The following is an 18,458-nucleotide window of genomic DNA, read 5'->3' on the forward strand; positions in this document are numbered from 1 at the left end:
GGTTTCGGCCCTTCCTCTTTCTAAAGAAGTAGTTCTCAACCTTCCTGATGCTGCGACCCTTTAACACAGCTCCTCATGTTGTGACCCGCAATGTCATTGTTACAAATTGAACATAATTAAAGCATAGTGATCAATCACAAAAACAATATGTAATTATAGATGTGTTTTCTGATGGTCTGAGGCGACCCCTGTGAAAGGGTCGTTCGACCGCCAAAGGGGTCGCGACCCACAGGTTGAGAACCACTGCTCTAAAGTCAATAAAAACATATAAAAAATAAAAAGTTATCTAAAAAGAAAGGTGCCTGCTCTTGCCTTGCTCTGTGGCCCCCTCCTCCCAGGGCAGACGGGAGGGTGGGGGGGAGGGGGCAGTGCTGACGCTGACCCCGTCCTTGAAGAAGGAGGCTAGACCAGCGAGGGGAGGCCGAGACCAGGGCGGTGGGCAGTGTCCCACTGGGAGGGGGGGACGGGGATGGGATGGTGGGCAGCGTCTCACTGGGAGGGGGGGACGGGGATGGGATGGTGGGCAGTGTCTCACTGGGAGGGGGGACGGGGATGGGATGGTGGGCAGCGTCTCACTGGGAGGGGGGGACGGGGATGGGATGGTGGGCAGTGTCTCACTGGGAGGGGGGGACGGGGATGGGATGGTGGGCAGCGTCTCACTGGGAGGGGGGGATGGGGACGGGGATGGGATGGTGGGCAGTGTCTCACTGGGAGGGGGGGACGGGGACGGGATGGTGGGCAGTGTCTCACTGGGAGGGGGGGACGGGGATGGGATGGTGGGCAGCATCTCACTGGGAGGGGGGGATGGGGACGGGGATGGGATGGTGGGCAGCGTCTCACTGGGAGGGGGGATGGGGACGGGGATGGGATGGTGGGCAGTGTCTCACTGGGAGGGGGGGACGGGGATGGGATGGTGGGCAGTGTCTCACTGGGAGGGGGGGACGGGGATGGGATGGTGGGCAGCGTCTCACTGGGAGGGGGGGACGGGGATGGGATGGTGGGCAGCGTCTCACTGGGAGGGGGGGATGGGGATGGGGATGGTGGGCAGTGTCTCACTGGGAGGGGGGGATGGGGACGGGGATGGGATGGTGGGCAGTGTCTCACTGGGAGGGGGGGATGGGGATGGGGATGGTGGGCAGTGTCTCACTGGGAGGGGGGGATGGGGACGGGGATGGGATGGTGGGCAGTGTCTCACTGGGAGGGGGGGACGGGGACGGGATGGTGGGCAGCGTCTCACTGGGAGGGGGGACGGGGACGGGGATGGTGGGCAGCGTCTCACTGGGAGGGGGGGACGGGGATGGGGATGGTGGGCAGTGTCTCACTGGGAGGGGGGGACGGGGATGGGGATGGTGGGCAGTGTCTCACTGGGAGGGGGGGACGGGGATGGGGATGGTGGGCAGTGTCTCACTGGGAGGGGGGGACGGGGATGGGGATGGTGGGCAGTGTCTCACTGGGATGGGGGGGACGGGGATGGGATGGTGGGCAGCGTCTCACTGGGAGGGGGGGACGGGGACGGGATGGTGGGCAGCGTCTCACTGGGAGGGGGGGACGGGGACGGGGATGGGATGGTGGGCAGTGTCTCACTGGGAGGGGGGACGGGGATGGGATGGTGGGCAGCGTCTCACTGGGATGGGGGGGACGGGGATGGGATGGTGGGCAGCGTCTCACTGGGAGGGGGGGACGGGGATGGGATGGTGGGCAGCGTCTCACTGGGAGGGGGGGACGGGACGGGGATGGTGGGCAGCGTCTCACTGGGAGGGGGGGACGGGGATGGGATGGTGGCCAGCGTCTCACTGGGAGGGGGGGACGGGGATGGGATGGTGGGCAGTGTCTCACTGGGATGGGGGGGACGGGACGGGGATGGTGGGCAGCGTCTCACTGGGAGGGGGGGACGGGGATGGGATGGTGGCCAGCGTCTCACTGGGAGGGGGGGGATGGGGATGGGGATGGTGGGCAGCGTCTCACTGGGAGGGGGGGACGGGGATGGGATGGTGGGCAGTGTCTCACTGGGATGGGGGGGACGGGACGGGGATGGTGGGCAGCGTCTCACTGGGAGGGGGGGGACGGGACGGGGATGGTGGGCAGTGTCTCACTGGGATGGGGGGGACGGGGATGGGGATGGTGGGCAGTGTCTCACTGGGAGGGGGGGACGGGGATGGGATGGTGGGCAGTGTCTCATTGGGATGGGGGGGACGGGGATGGGGATGGTGGGCAGTGTCTCACTGGGAGGGGTGGACGGGACGGGGATGGTGGGCAGTGTCTCACTGGGAGGGGGGGACGGGGATGGGATGGTGGGCAGTGTCTCACTGGGAGGGGTGGACGGGACGGGGATGGTGGGCAGTGTCTCACTGGGAGGGGGGGGACGGGACGGGGATGGTGGGCAGCGTCTCACTGGGAGGGGGGGACGGGGATGGGATGGTGGGCAGTGTCTCACTGGGAGGGGTGGACGGGACGGGGATGGTGGGCAGTGTCTCACTGGGAGGGGGGGGACGGGACGGGGATGGTGGGCAGCGTCTCACTGGGAGGGGGGGGACGGGGATGGGATGGTGGGCAGTGTCTCACTGGGAGGCGGGGGACGGGACGGGGATGGTGGGCAGTGTCTCACTGGGAGGGGTGGACGGGACGGGGATGGTGGGCAGCGTCTCACTGGGAGGGGGGGACGGGGATGGGATGGTGGGCAGTGTCTCACTGGGAGGGGTGGACGGGACGGGGATGGTGGGCAGTGTCTCACTGGGAGGGGGGGGACGGGACGGGGATGGTGGGCAGCGTCTCACTGGGAGGGGGGGGACGGGGATGGGATGGTGGGCAGTGTCTCACTGGGAGGCGGGGGACGGGACGGGGATGGTGGGCAGTGTCTCACTGGGAGGGGGGGGACGGGACGGGGATGGTGGGCAGTGTCTCACTGGGAGGGGGGGACGGGACGGGGATGGTGGGCAGTGTCTCACTGGGAGGGGGGGGACGGGACGGGGATGGTGGGCAGCGTCTCACTGGGAGGGGGGGGACGGGACGGGGATGGTGGGCAGTGTCTCACTGGGAGGGGGGGGACGGGACGGGGATGGTGGGCAGCGTCTCACTGGGAGGGGGGGACGGGGATGGGGATGGTGGGCAGTGTCTCACTGGGAGGGGGGGACGGGGATGGGATGGTGGGCAGTGTCTCACTGGGAGGGGGGGACGGGGATGGGATGGTGGGCAGCGTCTCACTGGGAGGGGGGGACGGGGATGGGATGGTGGGCAGCGTCTCACTGGGAGGGGGGGACGGGGATGGGATGGTGGGCAGCGTCTCACTGGGAGGGGGGGACGGGGATGGGATGGTGGGCAGCGTCTCACTGGGAGGGGGGGACGGGGATGGGATGGTGGGCAGCGTCTCACTGGGAGGGTGGACGGGGACGGGACGGGGATGGTGGGCAGTGTCTCACTGGGAGGGGGGGGCAGGGATGGGATGGTGGGCAGCGTCTCACTGGGAGGGGGGGCGGGGATGGGATGGTGGGCAGCGTCTCACTGGGATGGGGGGGACGGGGACGGGACGGGGATGGTGGGCAGTGTCTCACTGGGATGGGGGGGACGGGGACGGGGATGGGATGGTGGGCAGCGTCTCACTGGGATGGGGGGGACGGGGATGGGATGGTGGGCAGCGTCTCACTGGGATGGGGGGGACGGGGATGGGATGGTGGGCAGCGTCTCACTGGGATGGGGGGGACGGGGATGGGATGGTGGGCAGTGTCTCACTGGGAGGGGGGACGGGGACGGGGATGGTGGGCAGCATCTCACTGGGATGGGGGGGACGGGGATGGGGATGGTGGGCAGCGTCTCACTGGGATGGGGGGGACGGGGATGGGATGGTGGGCAGCGTCTCACTGGGAGGGGGGGACGGGGACGGGATGGTGGGCAGTGTCTCACTGGGAGGGGGGGACGGGGATGGGATGGTGGGCAGTGTCTCACTGGGAGGGGGGGGACGGGGATGGGATGGTGGGCAGTGTCTCACTGGGATGGGGGGGACGGGGATGGGGATGGTGGGCAGCGTCTCACTGGGATGGGGGGGACGGGGATGGGGATGGTGGGCAGCGTCTCACTGGGATGGGGGGGACGGGGATGGGATGGTGGGCAGTGTCTCACTGGGATGGGGGGGACGGGGATGGGATGGTGGGCAGTGTCTCACTGGGAGGGGGGGACGGGGATGGGATGGTGGGCAATGTCTCACTGGGAGGGGGGGACGGGGATGGGATGGTGGGCAGTGTCTCACTGGGATGGGGGGGACGGGGATGGGATGGTGGGCAGTGTCTCACTGGGATGGGGGGGACGGGGATGGGATGGTGGGCAGTGTCTCACTGGGATGGGGGGGACGGGGATGGGATGGTGGGCAGTGTCTCACTGGGAGGGGGGGACGGGGATGGGATGGTGGGCAGTGTCTCACTGGGATGGGGGGGACGGGGATGGGATGGTGGGCAGTGTCTCACTGGGATGGGGGGGACGGGGATGGGATGGTGGGCAGTGTCTCACTGGGAGGGGGGGACGGGGATGGGATGGTGGGCAGTGTCTCACTGGGAGGGGGGGGACGGGGATGGGATGGTGGGCAGTGTCTCACTGGGATGGGGGGGACGGGGATGGGATGGTGGGCAGTGTCTCACTGGGAGGGGGGGGACGGGGATGGGATGGTGGGCAGTGTCTCACTGGGATGGGGGGGACGGGGATGGGATGGTGGGCAGTGTCTCACTGGGAGGGGGGGACGGGGATGGGATGGTGGGCAGTGTCTCACTGGGATGGGGGGGACGGGGATGGGATGGTGGGCAGTGTCTCACTGGGAGGGGGGGACGGGGATGGGATGGTGGCCAGCGTCTCACTGGGAGGGGGGGGACGGGGATGGGATGGTGGGCAGTGTCTCACTGGGAGGGGGGGGACGGGGATGGGATGGTGGGCAGTGTCTCACTGGGAGGGGGGGACGGGGATGGGATGGTGGGCAGTGTCTCACTGGGAGGGGGGGACGGGGATGGGGATGGTGGGCAGTGTCTCACTGGGAGGGGGGGACGGGACGGGGATGGTGGGCAGTGTCTCACTGGGAGGGGGGGATGGGACGGGGATGGTGGGCAGCGTCTCACTGGGAGGGGGGGACGGGGATGGGATGGTGGGCAGCGTCTCACTGGGAGGGGGGGCGGGGACGGGGCGGGAGGAGGTCAGGTTCCCCAGTCTGTCTGCCAGAAAGCAGCCCCTCTGGCGGCTGCCAGGCCGCGGGAGTATTCTTAGACCAGACCTTCTGCATCTGAAAGGTGGCGCATTGGCGTGTGAGGGTTGCTACGGCAACAGCACCCGTGTCTCTCACACGCTGTCGCCGCGAATAAACAGGCAGGAGCCAGGGCCCAGCTCCACGCGGGGGCAGAGGCCGGGGCCGCCCCGCGGGGAACACCCAGCGGCTGGTGGGGTTCCCGCCTCCGAGCTGCTGAGCCTGCGGGAAGCTGGGGGTCAGGTCACGTGGGGACGGGACGGACAGGAGGGGACGGCACCCCCCGTCGCTCACTGGGGCGTGGCCCACGCTGCTCTCACAGGGACACGCGTGCAGCGAGGGCCGTGTCGGGGCCCAATTTGCTGTTTAGAAAGAAAAAACCAAGAAACCAAAACCGAGAGCAGCTCTTGGGAGGTGGCAGAGCCGCACGGAGCACGTGCAGACGGCCCAGCGCCGGCGGCCCCCGCGGGCAGGAACAGCCTCGCCCCCGCGCAGACCGGCCGCCCGAGGCAATCTCAAATGAGTGACCACTTCCCCACCCACTGAGCTTCCCGAGAAAAGCCGCTGTTTATCTGCACAAAAGACGGAATGACTGCTTTCGAATGAGCGCCTTCTCCGAGCCTTTACCCGCCCGTCACTCCTCGAGCCTCCCATCGCCTGTGAGACAGACACACGGACAAACTTCTCCACAGAGGCTCCTCGCCCCTGATGAGCCGGAGTGAAAGCCACGGCCCCGCCTCCGGGAGGAGGAGACCGAGCACCCCCGCCACCGTCGCGTGGGGCTGGGTGTGGCTGTAGAGAGCCCTGTGGTTTCTCACCCCGTTCCCGTACCCAGCCCGTGTGTGTAAATACTTTTAAAATCCAGGTGAGCTGCCCGGCTGGTGTGGCTCAGTGGCTGAGCATCGACCTATGAACCAGGAGGTCAGGGTTCAATTCCCGGTCGGGGCACAGGCCCGGGTTGTGAGCTCGATGCCCAGTGTGGGGCGTGCAGGAGGCAGCCGATCCCTGATTCGCTCTCATCATTGATGTTTCTCTCTCCCCCTCTCCCTTCCTCTCTGAAGTCAATTAAAAAACATTTAAAATAAAATGAAATCCAGGTGAATTCAGACCGTCAGCTAGCATTTCAGGGAGCGAGGTGGCGTCTGCCTGCGGAGGGCTCAGTGGAACACCGGGTGCCCCCCCCCCCACCTGGCGATGCTGACAGACACGCCCCCTCTGCTCCCGGGGCAGGGGGTGCGGATGCCCACAGGTGGCGTGGCCAGGCGTGGTTTACACGCCGATGCCAAGGAGAGCCGGTGAGTTCCGCTTCTGCTGCTGAGCATGGCCGACGCCTGGCCTGTGAGGTGTCAGCCCTTCCTCCCGGTGTGGGCCTGGGCCCAGACCCTCCAGGTGACAGCCCCGAGCCTCCCACGCGTGTCCCGCTCAGCGGCCTCGAACGCCACGCTCCCCAAGCAGCAGGAACGACGTGGAAACCACGCCTGGAGACCCACCCACGCCAGGTTTGTCTGAAGATGTTTTCTCAGCTGCTGGAGGGGCCACCTGAGACCAGGACTCGCGAGGCCACGTGCACCAGCTCTGTGCAGGCACCGCCGGGCCAGCGGGCTCAGGGCTTGCGGACCAGCCCCCCAGTCTCTGCCCCAGGTGTTTCCCGACCGAGGCTGACGTGACGGCGGTGAGGCAGGCGGCTCCCCTCCACCCAGAGCCACTCCCAGGGCCTGGGCGGCGGGCCCGGCTGCAGATGCCAGGGCACGGGTGGCGGCCTGCTATAGGGGGGCCCGACACCCCCTCACGGGCCACAGATGGGCCTGTGGGAGCTCAGGGCTACGGCGCCCACCCTCATCCCTCATTCTCAGCCACAGGCAGCCAGCCGCCCCCCGCCTTCCGGGTGTGGCCCCCCTTCACCCTGCGTCCCTCTCTCCCGGTGGCTCCCCCACACCCTCTCCTCTATGGCTCATCTCACTGAGGAAGACGGGCCAGCCAGCCACCCACAGGCACCTCGGACACGGCAGTCAGGGCGGTGGGCCCTGCCCCACCGGTCCCCACGGCAGCGGGTGGGGGACCTGAGCAGGGGGCTCCGTGCGGCGCACTCACCGTTGTTCTGCGTCTGCCAGACGGCGTCGGCCACGCCCCAGAGGCCGGAGAACACGAAGAACACGGGCAGCTGGTCGGGGTGCGGCCTCCACAGCAGGAGGGCGATGATGCAGGACAGGTGGGTGGCCGCACCTGCGGGAGGGGGAGGGGCGCACGGGTGAGGCCACGCCCACAGGTGAGGGTGTCCGCGAGCTCACAGTGAGGGATCTTTTCCTGGTCATCGCTTCGTGGTGTGAATAGTGTTTCCTGAAGACGCTCCAGACGGGCCCGGCCGACGGGCGGGGCTCAGGGGCTGAGCGTCGACCTATGAACCGGGAGGTCACGGTCCGATTTCTGGTCCGGGCACAGGCCCGGGTTGTGGGTTCGATCCCCAATGGGGGGTGTGCAGGAGGCAGCGGGTCCATGATTCTCTCTCATCATTAGTGTTTCCATCTGTCTCTCCCTCTCCTTTCCTCTCTGACACCAATAAATATATTTTGAAGAAAAACAAAAATGCTCCAGGTCGCCTCCTGCAGGTGGATTTGATGTTGACAGGGTCTGATCTCTGCTCTGCGGGGGGGGGGGGGGGGGGGGGTCACAGAGGGAAACCCTGTCTTGCCTGGGCAGAGGAGCCCCACATTATGGGGGTTCAGAAGTGAGAGAGGAGGGCTTCTTCGTTCGGGGAAGGGAGCTGGGGCAGGGATGGCAGGAGAGGCCAGCACCACCGCCTGGGCCAGTCCCCCTGACTTTGCCCCAATGGGCCGGGTTTCTGCAGACGCTGTGTCCTCAGAATGTAGCCACAGGGCAGCTCAGGGCCTCTGGAAGCTGCCGACACAGGGGTCCCTGAGGCTGTGTGGCCTGGGGCAGTCACCACCCCTCTCTGTTCCTGTTTGCTCATCTGCCAAGTGGGCAGGGTCACCCCACAGGGCGATGGAGGATGGAAAAGAGAGGGAGACGCAGATTCCTCGGCCCCAGGCCCCTCTGCTGACAGACCCCCGAGGCCCCGCCCAGGTAACTGTGTGAGGCCCCGATTTCTCATCCCCGCGTTCTCTGTCCTTCCTTCCCCAGAGGGAGCAGGTGGCGTGTGCTTGGCGTGGAGTCCGGCGCTTCACGCTCAGCCTTCATGCACCAGGTGGCCCAGGTCACGGCCCTCAGAACCCTCTCCTACTCCCGCCTCAGTCATGGCACCTTCACGGGCTGCGTGACCCCCACTGCCCCCGCCGCTGCCCCGTCACACCGCCCCCGGGGCCCCTGCGCAGACCACTGTGCCGCCCCTGGGCCAGGTCCGCGGGGGGGGGGGGGGGGAAGGGCTCCTGGGGAGCTGGGCGCGTCCACCTACCGAGGGCATAGAGCGGGGCCCGGCCCGTGTACTGCGCCAGCTTCCCGTAGAGCTCGGAGCACAGCGCGTTGGTGGCCGAGAAGCAGATCATCACGTAGCCCACGAAGTGGATGCCGAGGGCACAGGTGGTGTAGGACTGCGGGGACACGGACGTCTCGCTCCGCCGGCCGGGCTGGGCGGGGGTGGGCGGTCTGCTGCCGCCTGTCCTGCCGCCTGTCCCTCCGGCCTGGCTGCGGCCTGTCCCTCCGGCCTGGCTGCGGCCTGTCCCTCCGGCCTGGCGGGGGCCTGTCCCTCTGGCCTGGCTGCGGCCTGTCCCTCCGACCTGGCTGCGGCCTGTCCCTCTGGCCTGGCTGCGGCCTGTCCCTCCGACCTGTCCCTCCGACCTGGCTGCGGCCTGTCCCTCCGGCCTGTCCCTCCGACCTGGCTGCGGCCTGTCCCTCCGGCCTGTCCCTCCGGCCTGGCTGCGGCCTGTCCCTCCGACCTGGCTGCGGCCTGTCCCTCCGGCCTGTCCCTCCGACCTGGCTGCGGCCTGTCCCTCCGGCCTGTCCCTCCGGCCTGGCTGCGGCCTGTCCCTCCGACCTGGCTGCGGCCTGTCCCTCCGACCTGGCTGCGGCCTGTCCCTCCGGCCTGGCTGCGGCCTGTCCCTCCGACCTGGCTGCGGCCTGTCCCTCCGACCTGGCTGCGGCCTGTCCCTCCGACCTGGCTGCGGCCTGTCCCTCCGGCCTGGCTGCGGCCTGTCCCTCCGACCTGGCTGCGGCCTGTCCCTCCGACCTGGCTGCGGCCTGTCCCTCCGGCCTGGCTGCGGCCTGTCCCTCCGGCCTGGCTGCGGCCTGTCCCTCCGACCTGGCTGCGGCCTGTCCCTCCGACCTGGCTGCGGCCTGTCCCTCCGACCTGGCTGCGGCCTGTCCCTCCGACCTGGCTGCGGCCTGTCCCTCCGGCCTGGCTGCGGCCTGTCCCTCCGACCTGGCTGCGGCCTGTCCCTCCGGCCTGGCGGGGGCCTCTGTCCAGCCCATCCAGTGCTAGCCTGGAGCTGGGCCTGTGAGAGGCCTGTCCTAATGGTGTGGACAGATGTCCGGACGCCTTGGCCTGCTCAGCATGTGCCGGGTGCATGGGAGCCGTTCCTGGTGGGCTGGTCATTGCCTGCTCGGCCCAGGAGGCAGGTGGGAAAGGTGGAGGGGGGGTGACCAGGGAGCACAGAGGGTTTGGGCAGCGAAACGTTCTGTGTGACACCACCATGGGGTCCATGTCATTGCACATTCGTCCACACCCACAGGATGCCCAGCACCAAGAGGGACCTGTGTGTCAACTCGGGACATGGGTGACGGACATGTGGGTGCAGAGTCACAGGTGGCAGCACGCGCACCCGCTGGTGGGGCTGTGGTGTGGGGGCAGGGCGTGTGGAAATTGCTGTGCGTTCCACCTAACACTGCTCTAAAAGTAGTGCTACCTATCGGGGGAGGGTCACTTAGCAAGTTATATACCTGCCTACCGCCTTCCCTCATGCAGCCACTGGCCAGGCCCTACCCTCCATCACCACCCACCAGGCCCTACCCTCCATCACCACCCGCCTGGCCCTACCCTCAGGTCACCACCCGCCAGGCCCTTCCCTCCATCACCACCCGCCAGGCCCTACCCTCCATCACCACCCGCCAGGCCCTTCCCTCCATCACCACCCGCCAGGCCCTACCCTCAGGTCACCACCCGCCAGGCCCTACCCTCCATCACCACCCGCCTGGCCCTACCCTCCATCACCACCCGCCAGGCCCTACCCTCCATCACCACCCGCCAGGCCCTACCCTCCATCACCACCCGCCAGGCCCTACCCTCAGGTCACCACCCGCCAGGCCCTACCCTCCATCACCACCCGCCTGGCCCTACCCTCCATCACCACCCGCCAGGCCCTACCCTCCATCACCACCCGCCAGGCCCTACCCTCCATCACCACCCGCCAGGCCCTACCCTCCATCACCACCCTCCAGGCCCTACCCTCCATCACCACCCGCCAGGCCCTACCCTCCATCACCACCCGCCAGGCCCTACCCTCCATCACCACCCGCCAGGCCCTACCCTCCATCACCACCCTCCAGGCCCTACCCTCCATCACCACCCGCCAGGCCCTACCCTCCATCACCACCCTCCAGGCCCTACCCTCCATCACCACCCTCCAGGCCCTACCCTCCATCACCACCCGCCAGGCCCTACCCTCCATCACCACCCTCCAGGCCCTACCCTCGGTCACCACCCACCAGGCCCTACCCTCGTGTAGTCGCCTGCCAGGAAGGCCTGTTCGAACCCGCTGTACATGGGCAGCAGCATGAGGAGACGCAGGCGTTTGTCTCTGAAAAGCTTGAATGTCGACAGCAAAGTGGACAGAACAGATGGCGTCTCGCCTTCACTTTTGTCCGGAGCCTCTCTGATGGGGTCGAGAAAGAGCGCGACCAGCAGGATGGCCAGGACGCCGCTCCCTGAAAGGGAAGCACAGCAGCTGCTACTGGTCTGGGACCAGGAGCCACAGGACACAGGAGCCACGGGACTGGGAGCCACGGGACCGGGAGCCATGGGACCAGGAGCCACGGGACACAGGAGTCATGGGACTAGGAGCCACAGGACTGGGAGCCACGGGACTGGAGCCACGGGACCGGGAGCCATGGGCCATAGGGGGCCACAGGACACAGCTCCACTGTCCCTTCCTCCTCCCTGGAGGTGACAGCCCACCTCAAATCCCAACTGCAGGTGGGACCTGCAGGCCACACCTGACGCACTCAGGTCTCCTGTCACCTTGGTTCCTACACACAGTGGTCACCACGCCTGGCACAGGGCACTCTGGCAATGTCAACTGTGAAGCCCTCCCAACCACCCCTACCTGCCGTGTGCCGTCCTGGGGAAGGCGTGTCCATTGCCCACTAGGTGGCCAGCGTCCCTTCGCCACAGTCCCCATGGGTTTTAAGCCCCTGCTAGGACACTGTCCCCCCCGGGCACTGCCCCCCAAGGACACTGCTCCCCCAGGACACTGCCCCCCCAGGACACTGCCCCCCCAGGACACTACCCCCCCCAGGACACTGCCCCCCCCGGACACTACCCCCCCAGGACACTGCCCCCCCCAGGGCACTACCCCCCCAGGACACTGCCCCCCCAGGACACTACCCCCCCCAGGACACTGCCCCCCCCCGGACACTACCCCCCCCAGGACACTGCCCCCCCCAGGGCACTACCCCCCCAGGACACTGCCCCCCCAGGGCACTACCCCCCCAGGACACTGCCCCCCCAGGACACTACCCCCCCAGGGCACTACCCCCCCAGGACACTACCCCCCCCAGGACACTGCCCCCCCCGGACACTACCCCCCCAGGACACTGCCCCCCCGGACAGTACCCCCCCCCCCAGGACACTGCCCCCCCCCGGACACTACCCCCCCCAGGACACTGCCCCCCCCCGGACACTACACCCCCCAGGACACTGCCCCCCCCAGGACACTACCCCCCCAGGACACTGCCCCCCCAGGACACTGCCCCCCCGGACACTGCCGCCCCCCCCGGACACTGCCCCCCCAGGACACTTTCCCACCCGCTAGGACCCCCCCCCCCTTTAGGACACTGCCCCCAAAGCCCCATCAGGGGCCTGTGAGAGGGGGTCATGGGTAAGGAAGCTGCGTGTTTCCGAGGAGGTACGGATGAGTCCAGAGCTGCCCTGAGACCCAGGACCTTCTCAAGAGGCGTGACCGGGGGACTGCGGGCGTGGCACACGGAAAAGACTGCGCCTGGAAGAACCTCGCGATGAGGCTGAGGCCAGCCGCCCTGGGAAGTCGCTCAGGGAGGCCGAGCTCTCTGCCCTTCGGCCCATTCTCCCCCTTTCCTGTTTTTTGTCTCTATGGGAGCGCGGCCTTGCGTAGAGGAGAGGGACTTATAGGCCCCGGCAAGAAAGGCAGGAACCAAACCCCAGGAGACACGCTCCGTGCCCCGCACACCTGTGTAGATGCCCAGCAGCGTGTAGACCAGCTCCTGGGACGGGCGCTGGGTGCTGTTGCCGGGCGCCGTGGCCATCAGGCAGTCGTTGGCCCCGCAGGACAGGAGCTGCTCCTCGGGGATGGCCCCTGGGGGGGGGGGTGGGGGCGGGGGCGTGAGAACCCGGGGAAGCTGATGGGATGTGGGACACGGGGAGTGGAAGTGCCCGGGAAAGGGAGGGCAGACCCACCCCCAGCCAGACATCGCCACGGCTCAGTGTCACAGAGCAGGCGGTGTGGCCAAGGGTCTCCGAGGACATTTCCCCAGGGGCCCGTGTCCGCACGCCTGATCTTAAGCCAGTTCGGACAAACGTGCAATCCGTGTTGGCTGCTGGTGCAATGACTCTTTGACATAAGTGAACAGTTTCAACTTTTCCACGTTCATTAGAAGAAAGAATGGGTCTGGGAATGGTGTCGGGAAGGCGGGTCCTCATTCAGACCCGTTTCTGCCAGCCCAGGGCCTCGGCAGGCCATGTCGTGTCTTTTCTGAGCGTTAGCTTCCTTGTCTGCTAGAGTGAAATGGGAGCTGTCACATCGCACGGGGGAGGGGAGGGGCGAGGGAAGGCGGGTGTCATAGGTTCCCCAGGGCCGGACTTCCTACCCGGGCAGACTGGAGGGCCGGGGCTGGAAGGGGTCCCAGAGGTCAGGGGTCAGGACTCCCCCATCAATAAAGGTCTCCTGTGAGAATCAGAGACTTTTGTCCTCGGCCCTTGGTCTAAATCCTCGGACATCCCAGGGCAACACAAGACAGGTACACGCTTTACACCCACGTCTGGCCAGGGCCTTCCGTCAGTCAGCCCGGCTGGCGTGGCTCAGTGGTTGCGCGTTGACCTGTGAACCAGGAGGTCACGGTTCGATTCCCGGTCAGGGCACAGGCCTGGGTTGTGGGCTCCATCCCCAGGGTGGGGTGTGCAGGAGGCAGCCGATCGATGATTCTCTCTCATCATTGAGTTTCTATCTCTCTCCCCCTCTCCCTTCCTCTCTGAAGTCAATAAAAATATATTAAAAACAAAACAAAAACGTCAGCCAGCAAATGTTCGGGCCGGTGGAGGTGTCAGTGGTCTCAGCATGTGACACGCTGGTCAGCGGGTCCGTTCAGCCGGAAAACAAGGCATCGGACTGTTCTCGGGCTCAGAGGACAGTGCTGAGTGCGTAGACCCAGGCTCCACAGGCGGCCTCAGCGCCCCTCCCCCCAGAGGGCGAGGCCAGGACCAAGGGGGACCCTCAGGCCACCCACACGGCCGGGAGGAGCCAGGGAGCAGGTGGCCCGAGGCAGGGGCAGGTGGAGAGCGCGCCTGCAGGGCCTCCCGGGGTCACCCGCTCGGGTCCCGGGACGCGCGCACCTGGGACCAGGGACCCTCAGCGTCATCACAGCCCGTCCCTTTCACCTTGAGTGGGCATCTGGCCGAACACGAGGGACGAGATGAGGTTGCCCCACACGCCCGACGACTGGAAAATGAGGAAGAAGATGCCGAAATAGTGGTTCACCACGTCCAGGCCCTCCTTTCCCGCCTGCGCTGCGTGCGAGTTCCCCGCGATGGTGAGGTAGGTGCACTGAGCCGACCACAGCGGGGCCGCGCCCAGGCCCAGCAGGATGGAGGTGGGGATCAGTGTGTACCTGTCGGGGAAGCACCGACGTGAGGTGCCGCGGCCCCCACGCTCCCCTCCGCTGGGAGGAAGCCGGGCCGGCCCGGGGCGGGGCTGTGCTGTGGGCTGGCGGGCCCACCCCCTGACCCGTCAGACCCGGGGTGGGGCTGTGCTGTGGGCTGGCGGGCCCATGCCCTGACCCGTCAGACCCGGGGCGGGGCTGTGCTGTGGGCTGGCGGGCCCATCCCCTGACCCGTCAGACCCGGGGCGCGGGCGGAGCCGGCCCTTTCCTGGCTCAGGTGCATTCGCGGGAGGAAAGGCAGGGCCAGGGCCTCCCCTGTGGTGGACGGCGACGCCCAGGAGCCGAGACTACAATCAAGAGGGCTGGGTCCAGCCCGGCCGGCGTGGCTCAGGGGCTGAGCCTCGACCTAGGAACCAGGAGGTCACGGTTCAATTCCCAGTCGGGGCACAGGCCCGGGTTGCAGGCTCCATCCCTGTGTGGGGCGTGCAGGAGGCAGCCGGTCCGTGGTTCTCCCTCATCATGGATGTTTCTCTCTCTCCCTTCCTCTCTGACATCAATAAAAATATAAACAAAAGAACAAGAGCCACGGGTCCAGGAGCCGCTCACAGCTCCCGTGTGACAGCGAGGGCTGCGTGCATGGGCTGCACGGAAACTCCGTGGTAACAGCACACAGGCTGCGAGGCCTCCCTGATGGGGAGGCCTGGGTGGCGAGCGGGTCCCTCACAGGGAGGCCTGGTGGGTGCACCGGGGGGGGGGCGTAGAGGCCCTGGGGGTCGCTTTCCTTCAGGGAGCAGGTGCGCTCAGGGGGCCGCCCACTTTCTGTGCGGAGGGTGAGGGTCCCCTCCGCACTGTCTCCCTGAAACCGCCCTGGACGCTTGGATTCTCGGTCGTCACTGGTCCCCGAAAGTCCCCGCTCCGAGAGAGGCCCACCCAGGCCGCAGGAGGGGCAGAGGGGACCGGGAGGCGGGAGGGGGCGGAGCCGGACACGGCCGAGCAGAAGCCGAGCTCATGCTGAGCAGGAGCAGGGGTGCCGGGCCGTGCGGAGCGTGTGCCGCCGCCCCGGGCGGGACGGGCAGGACGGGCGGGACGGGCGGCCGTGGTACCAGCTGGCGTAGAAGTTGCCCAGGGAGAAGGCCACGTAGCAGCCCATGGAGAGGACGATGGTCCACTTGCAGCCCAGCGCCCGGATGAGCAGCGGCGGCAGCAGCATGGAGGACAGCAGCACCGCGCCGTACAGCGTGCTCAGCACCGTCACGCCCAGGCCCCCGTCGCTGTACAGGCTGCTCTGTGGGGACAAAGCGGCCCCTCAGCGGCCGGCCCGGGCCCAGGGCGGCTCCTCTGCAGCCCCGAGTCCCCAGCGGCCGCTGCCCGGGGAGGCCCTTCTCCAGCCGAAGGAGGGAGGGTGGGGGGAGCTGCTTCTAGACACCCCGGAGGGAAAGTGCTGGGGGGAGGTGGCTGAGAGGCCTCCTGCCCTGACACCCCACCCTCCAAGGACAGAAGGGGCAGCTGGGCTGGGGGCTGGGGCAGGAGGAGGAGGGAGCTGGGCCCAGGGGAGAGGGCTGCGGGTCAGGGATGGTGGCAGAGCTGCCAGGTGTCAGCAGCGTCGGTGATGGGCTTGGGGGGCACTGAGGTTGGCCGTGGAGTCAGGAGACTTTTCTAGAAGGAGTGGGGGCTGCATGAGCCCTGGAGGATGAGGAGGTGCCCTGCCTTGGGGTGCCTGGAGGTCAGTTCAGTAAAAGACCAGACTGGAAGGGTAGCTGCCTGGGACTGAGCAGCCAGTCTCCTCCCAGGCCCTTCGGAGGGACCCGGGGGAGAGGCAGCCCCGCGGTCACACCGATGCCCCCGCTGTCCACGGTCACGGCTTTGCTGGAAGCGGCCCTGACCCCCAGGGTCCCGTGGACTCTGACACATTCCAGCACCTCCCCCAACGCCTCCCATCAACCACCCACCCAGAGGCAAAGCTGTCCTCTCCAGTCGGCTCCCCGACCTGCTCTGCGGGTCCAAGGGTCAGCGCCCACCGGCGGGGTGTGACGGCTGCTCGGGGAGGGAGGCCCACACCACGGCTGCTCGGGGGGGCTGGGGGCGAGGTTCACAGGGAGCGAAGCCGGGTCCCCCCTGTGACCTGGATTCTTAAGGCCGGAGGAGCGAGCGGGCTGCGCACCTGCAGGCTCTGGAGGCCGCCGTAGGCCGTGAAGAGAAGCAGGAAGCCCAGGGCCACCACCAGCACGTTCCGCAGGCTCCGGTCCATCGTCCCCCGACGGGCGTCGACCATCAGCGGGCTCGCGGGCTGCGGTCCCTGCAGGAGCGCCCTGGGCCGTGGGCACGGAGTCAGCCGCGCCGAGTCTCACCCCCCCACCCCCCGTGAGCTAGAGACGATAGTCACTGGGCTGGGAGGTGGTGAACTTGGTTCTGGCTGAGGCCATGAAGCAGCCCAGGTGACTCATTCACCTTTGCTGCAACCCACAGCCACGCCCAGCACTGCCGGAGGCCGGCTCAGCCGTGTGCATGCGCCCGTGTGCGTGTGTGTGTGTGCGCGCGCGCGTGTGTGTGCATGTGCGTGAGTGTGTGCGTGTGCGCGCGCGTGTGTCCTCACCCTCCGCTTTGTTTCCAGACGTGGTCCTGCAGCCAGGGGCTGGCGTCCTGCTCCAGAAGACAGTCGTCACACACCATAGACGAGCGCGCTCGCACCAGCAGGAACACGGCGCACCCTCCACGCCCACAGACGGTCAGTGCGCAGCGTGAACTTCAGTCTTGAGGATCAAAGCCGCTGGCACAGGCGGCCCGGCCTGTTTGTGAATTCCTGGCTCAGCAGCTGCTTCTTCGGGAAGCTGTGTGGCTAGGCGAGCGCGTTTCTCAACGTCCACTGGAAACGGCGAGGTGGTTTCTGGACACACGCAGGGTGGGCACCGAGGAATACCAATGTGCGCACACGCACACACGTGGACACGCATGCACACACCGCTGGCACGCAGCGCGCCTCTCAGGAGACTCAGCACAGCCTGGTCTGGACAGTAGACACCCATGTACTACTCCCACATTTTCAGGAAGAATGCGGATTTTAAAGGAAACATGTTTTTACAAAGACACTTTGCGTGGCCCTGGCTCCTGCTCTGAGGGACATCGGGGAAGGGGGGAGGGGGCGTGGCGTCCGTAGCTCCCCGAGTGATAAGACAGGAGATACGCTCTGTCCCCTGATCTGTCCCCTGATCTGTCCCCTCGGGCGCCGCCTCCTCAGGTCCGGGCAGGCGGGCTGGCAGGTGCTGCCGGGACTGCCCGGAGAGGAGGTGGCCTGGACCCCTGCTGTGTGTCCTTGTGAGAAACCCCCGTGTTCGCCGCTGCTTTTCATTCCAGCCCCGCAAAGAGCACCCCACGCCCCAAAGCCACGTCCCTAGGAAAGGAAGACACAGATGGGACCAGCCTGAGTCAGCCCAGCCCACCGCTCGGGTCGTCCAGTCCCCTGGGCGGGCGGGGCTCAGCCAGCACTGCCTGGCAGGGTCCCTGTGAGGAAGGTTGTGCGTGCGTCGTCGGGGGCTGGCGGCCCCCCAGGTGGCGTCCTCTGCCAATGGACCTCGGGCCCCAGAGCCGTTCTCTCCGTGTGAGGCCAGTAGGACGGGCCCCCCAACTCGGGAGCGTCACTGTTTGGGGCCCGGGGGCCTCTGGGTGGACAGTCCATTACACGGTTCTCTCCTCATCCGCTCACCCGCGGGTTCGGAGCCTGAGGGAGGCCTGTGCACTCAACTGAACTCCGAACCAACATCAACTTACCTGCAATATGACCTTGACTCAGAGGAAATAGTAATGGCCGGGCCGGCGCGGCTCCGTGGTTGAGCGTGGACCTATGAGCCAGGAGGTCACGGTTCGATTCCCGGTCAGGGCACAGGCCGGGGTTGTGGGCTCGATCCCCAGTAGGGGGCGTGCAGGAGGCAGCCGATCCATGATTCTCTCTCATCATTGATATTTCTATCTCTGTCTCCCTCTCCCTTCCTCTCTGAAATCAATAAAAATATATTTTTAAAAGAGAGAAAATTAAAAATAAAATAAAATAAGAGAGAAAATAGTAATTTTTGAAAATCATGGTTTTCTTCTCATTGGCTTTAGGTTCTCAGCCTCGGGCACTTTGGCCATCGCCTTCCCATTCAGGGGCTCACACAGCCTCCCCCCCCCATCACTCAGGCCAACACCATCCACCTAGCGGGCGTCGTCAGGAGCCCCATCTCACCTCTGC

General features: G+C 67.0%; 1 protein-coding gene across 1 annotated transcript in view; it reads right to left on the minus strand.

Annotated features, from left to right (window-relative positions):
* UNC93A (unc-93 homolog A) overlaps positions 1 to 16,481 on the minus strand; it is a gene marked incomplete at both ends in the record, with an annotated part of 17,279 nt that extends 798 nt beyond the window's left edge. The window contains 7 exons of the mRNA XM_081094246.1: positions 7,307 to 7,438; positions 8,625 to 8,760; positions 10,881 to 11,089; positions 12,589 to 12,714; positions 14,013 to 14,242; positions 15,337 to 15,518; positions 16,395 to 16,481. Of these exons, the coding sequence (XP_080950372.1) occupies positions 7,307 to 7,438; positions 8,625 to 8,760; positions 10,881 to 11,089; positions 12,589 to 12,714; positions 14,013 to 14,242; positions 15,337 to 15,518; positions 16,395 to 16,481 (1,102 nt within the window). The remainder of the gene's footprint in view (positions 1 to 7,306; positions 7,439 to 8,624; positions 8,761 to 10,880; positions 11,090 to 12,588; positions 12,715 to 14,012; positions 14,243 to 15,336; positions 15,519 to 16,394) is intronic.
* Positions 16,482 to 18,458: the final 1,977 nt, after the last annotated feature.

The sequence above is a fragment of the Myotis nattereri genome (genome assembly GCF_964212035.1).
Source record: "Myotis nattereri genome assembly, chromosome: 6".
In the NCBI taxonomy this organism is placed as follows: domain Eukaryota; kingdom Metazoa; phylum Chordata; class Mammalia; order Chiroptera; family Vespertilionidae; genus Myotis; species Myotis nattereri.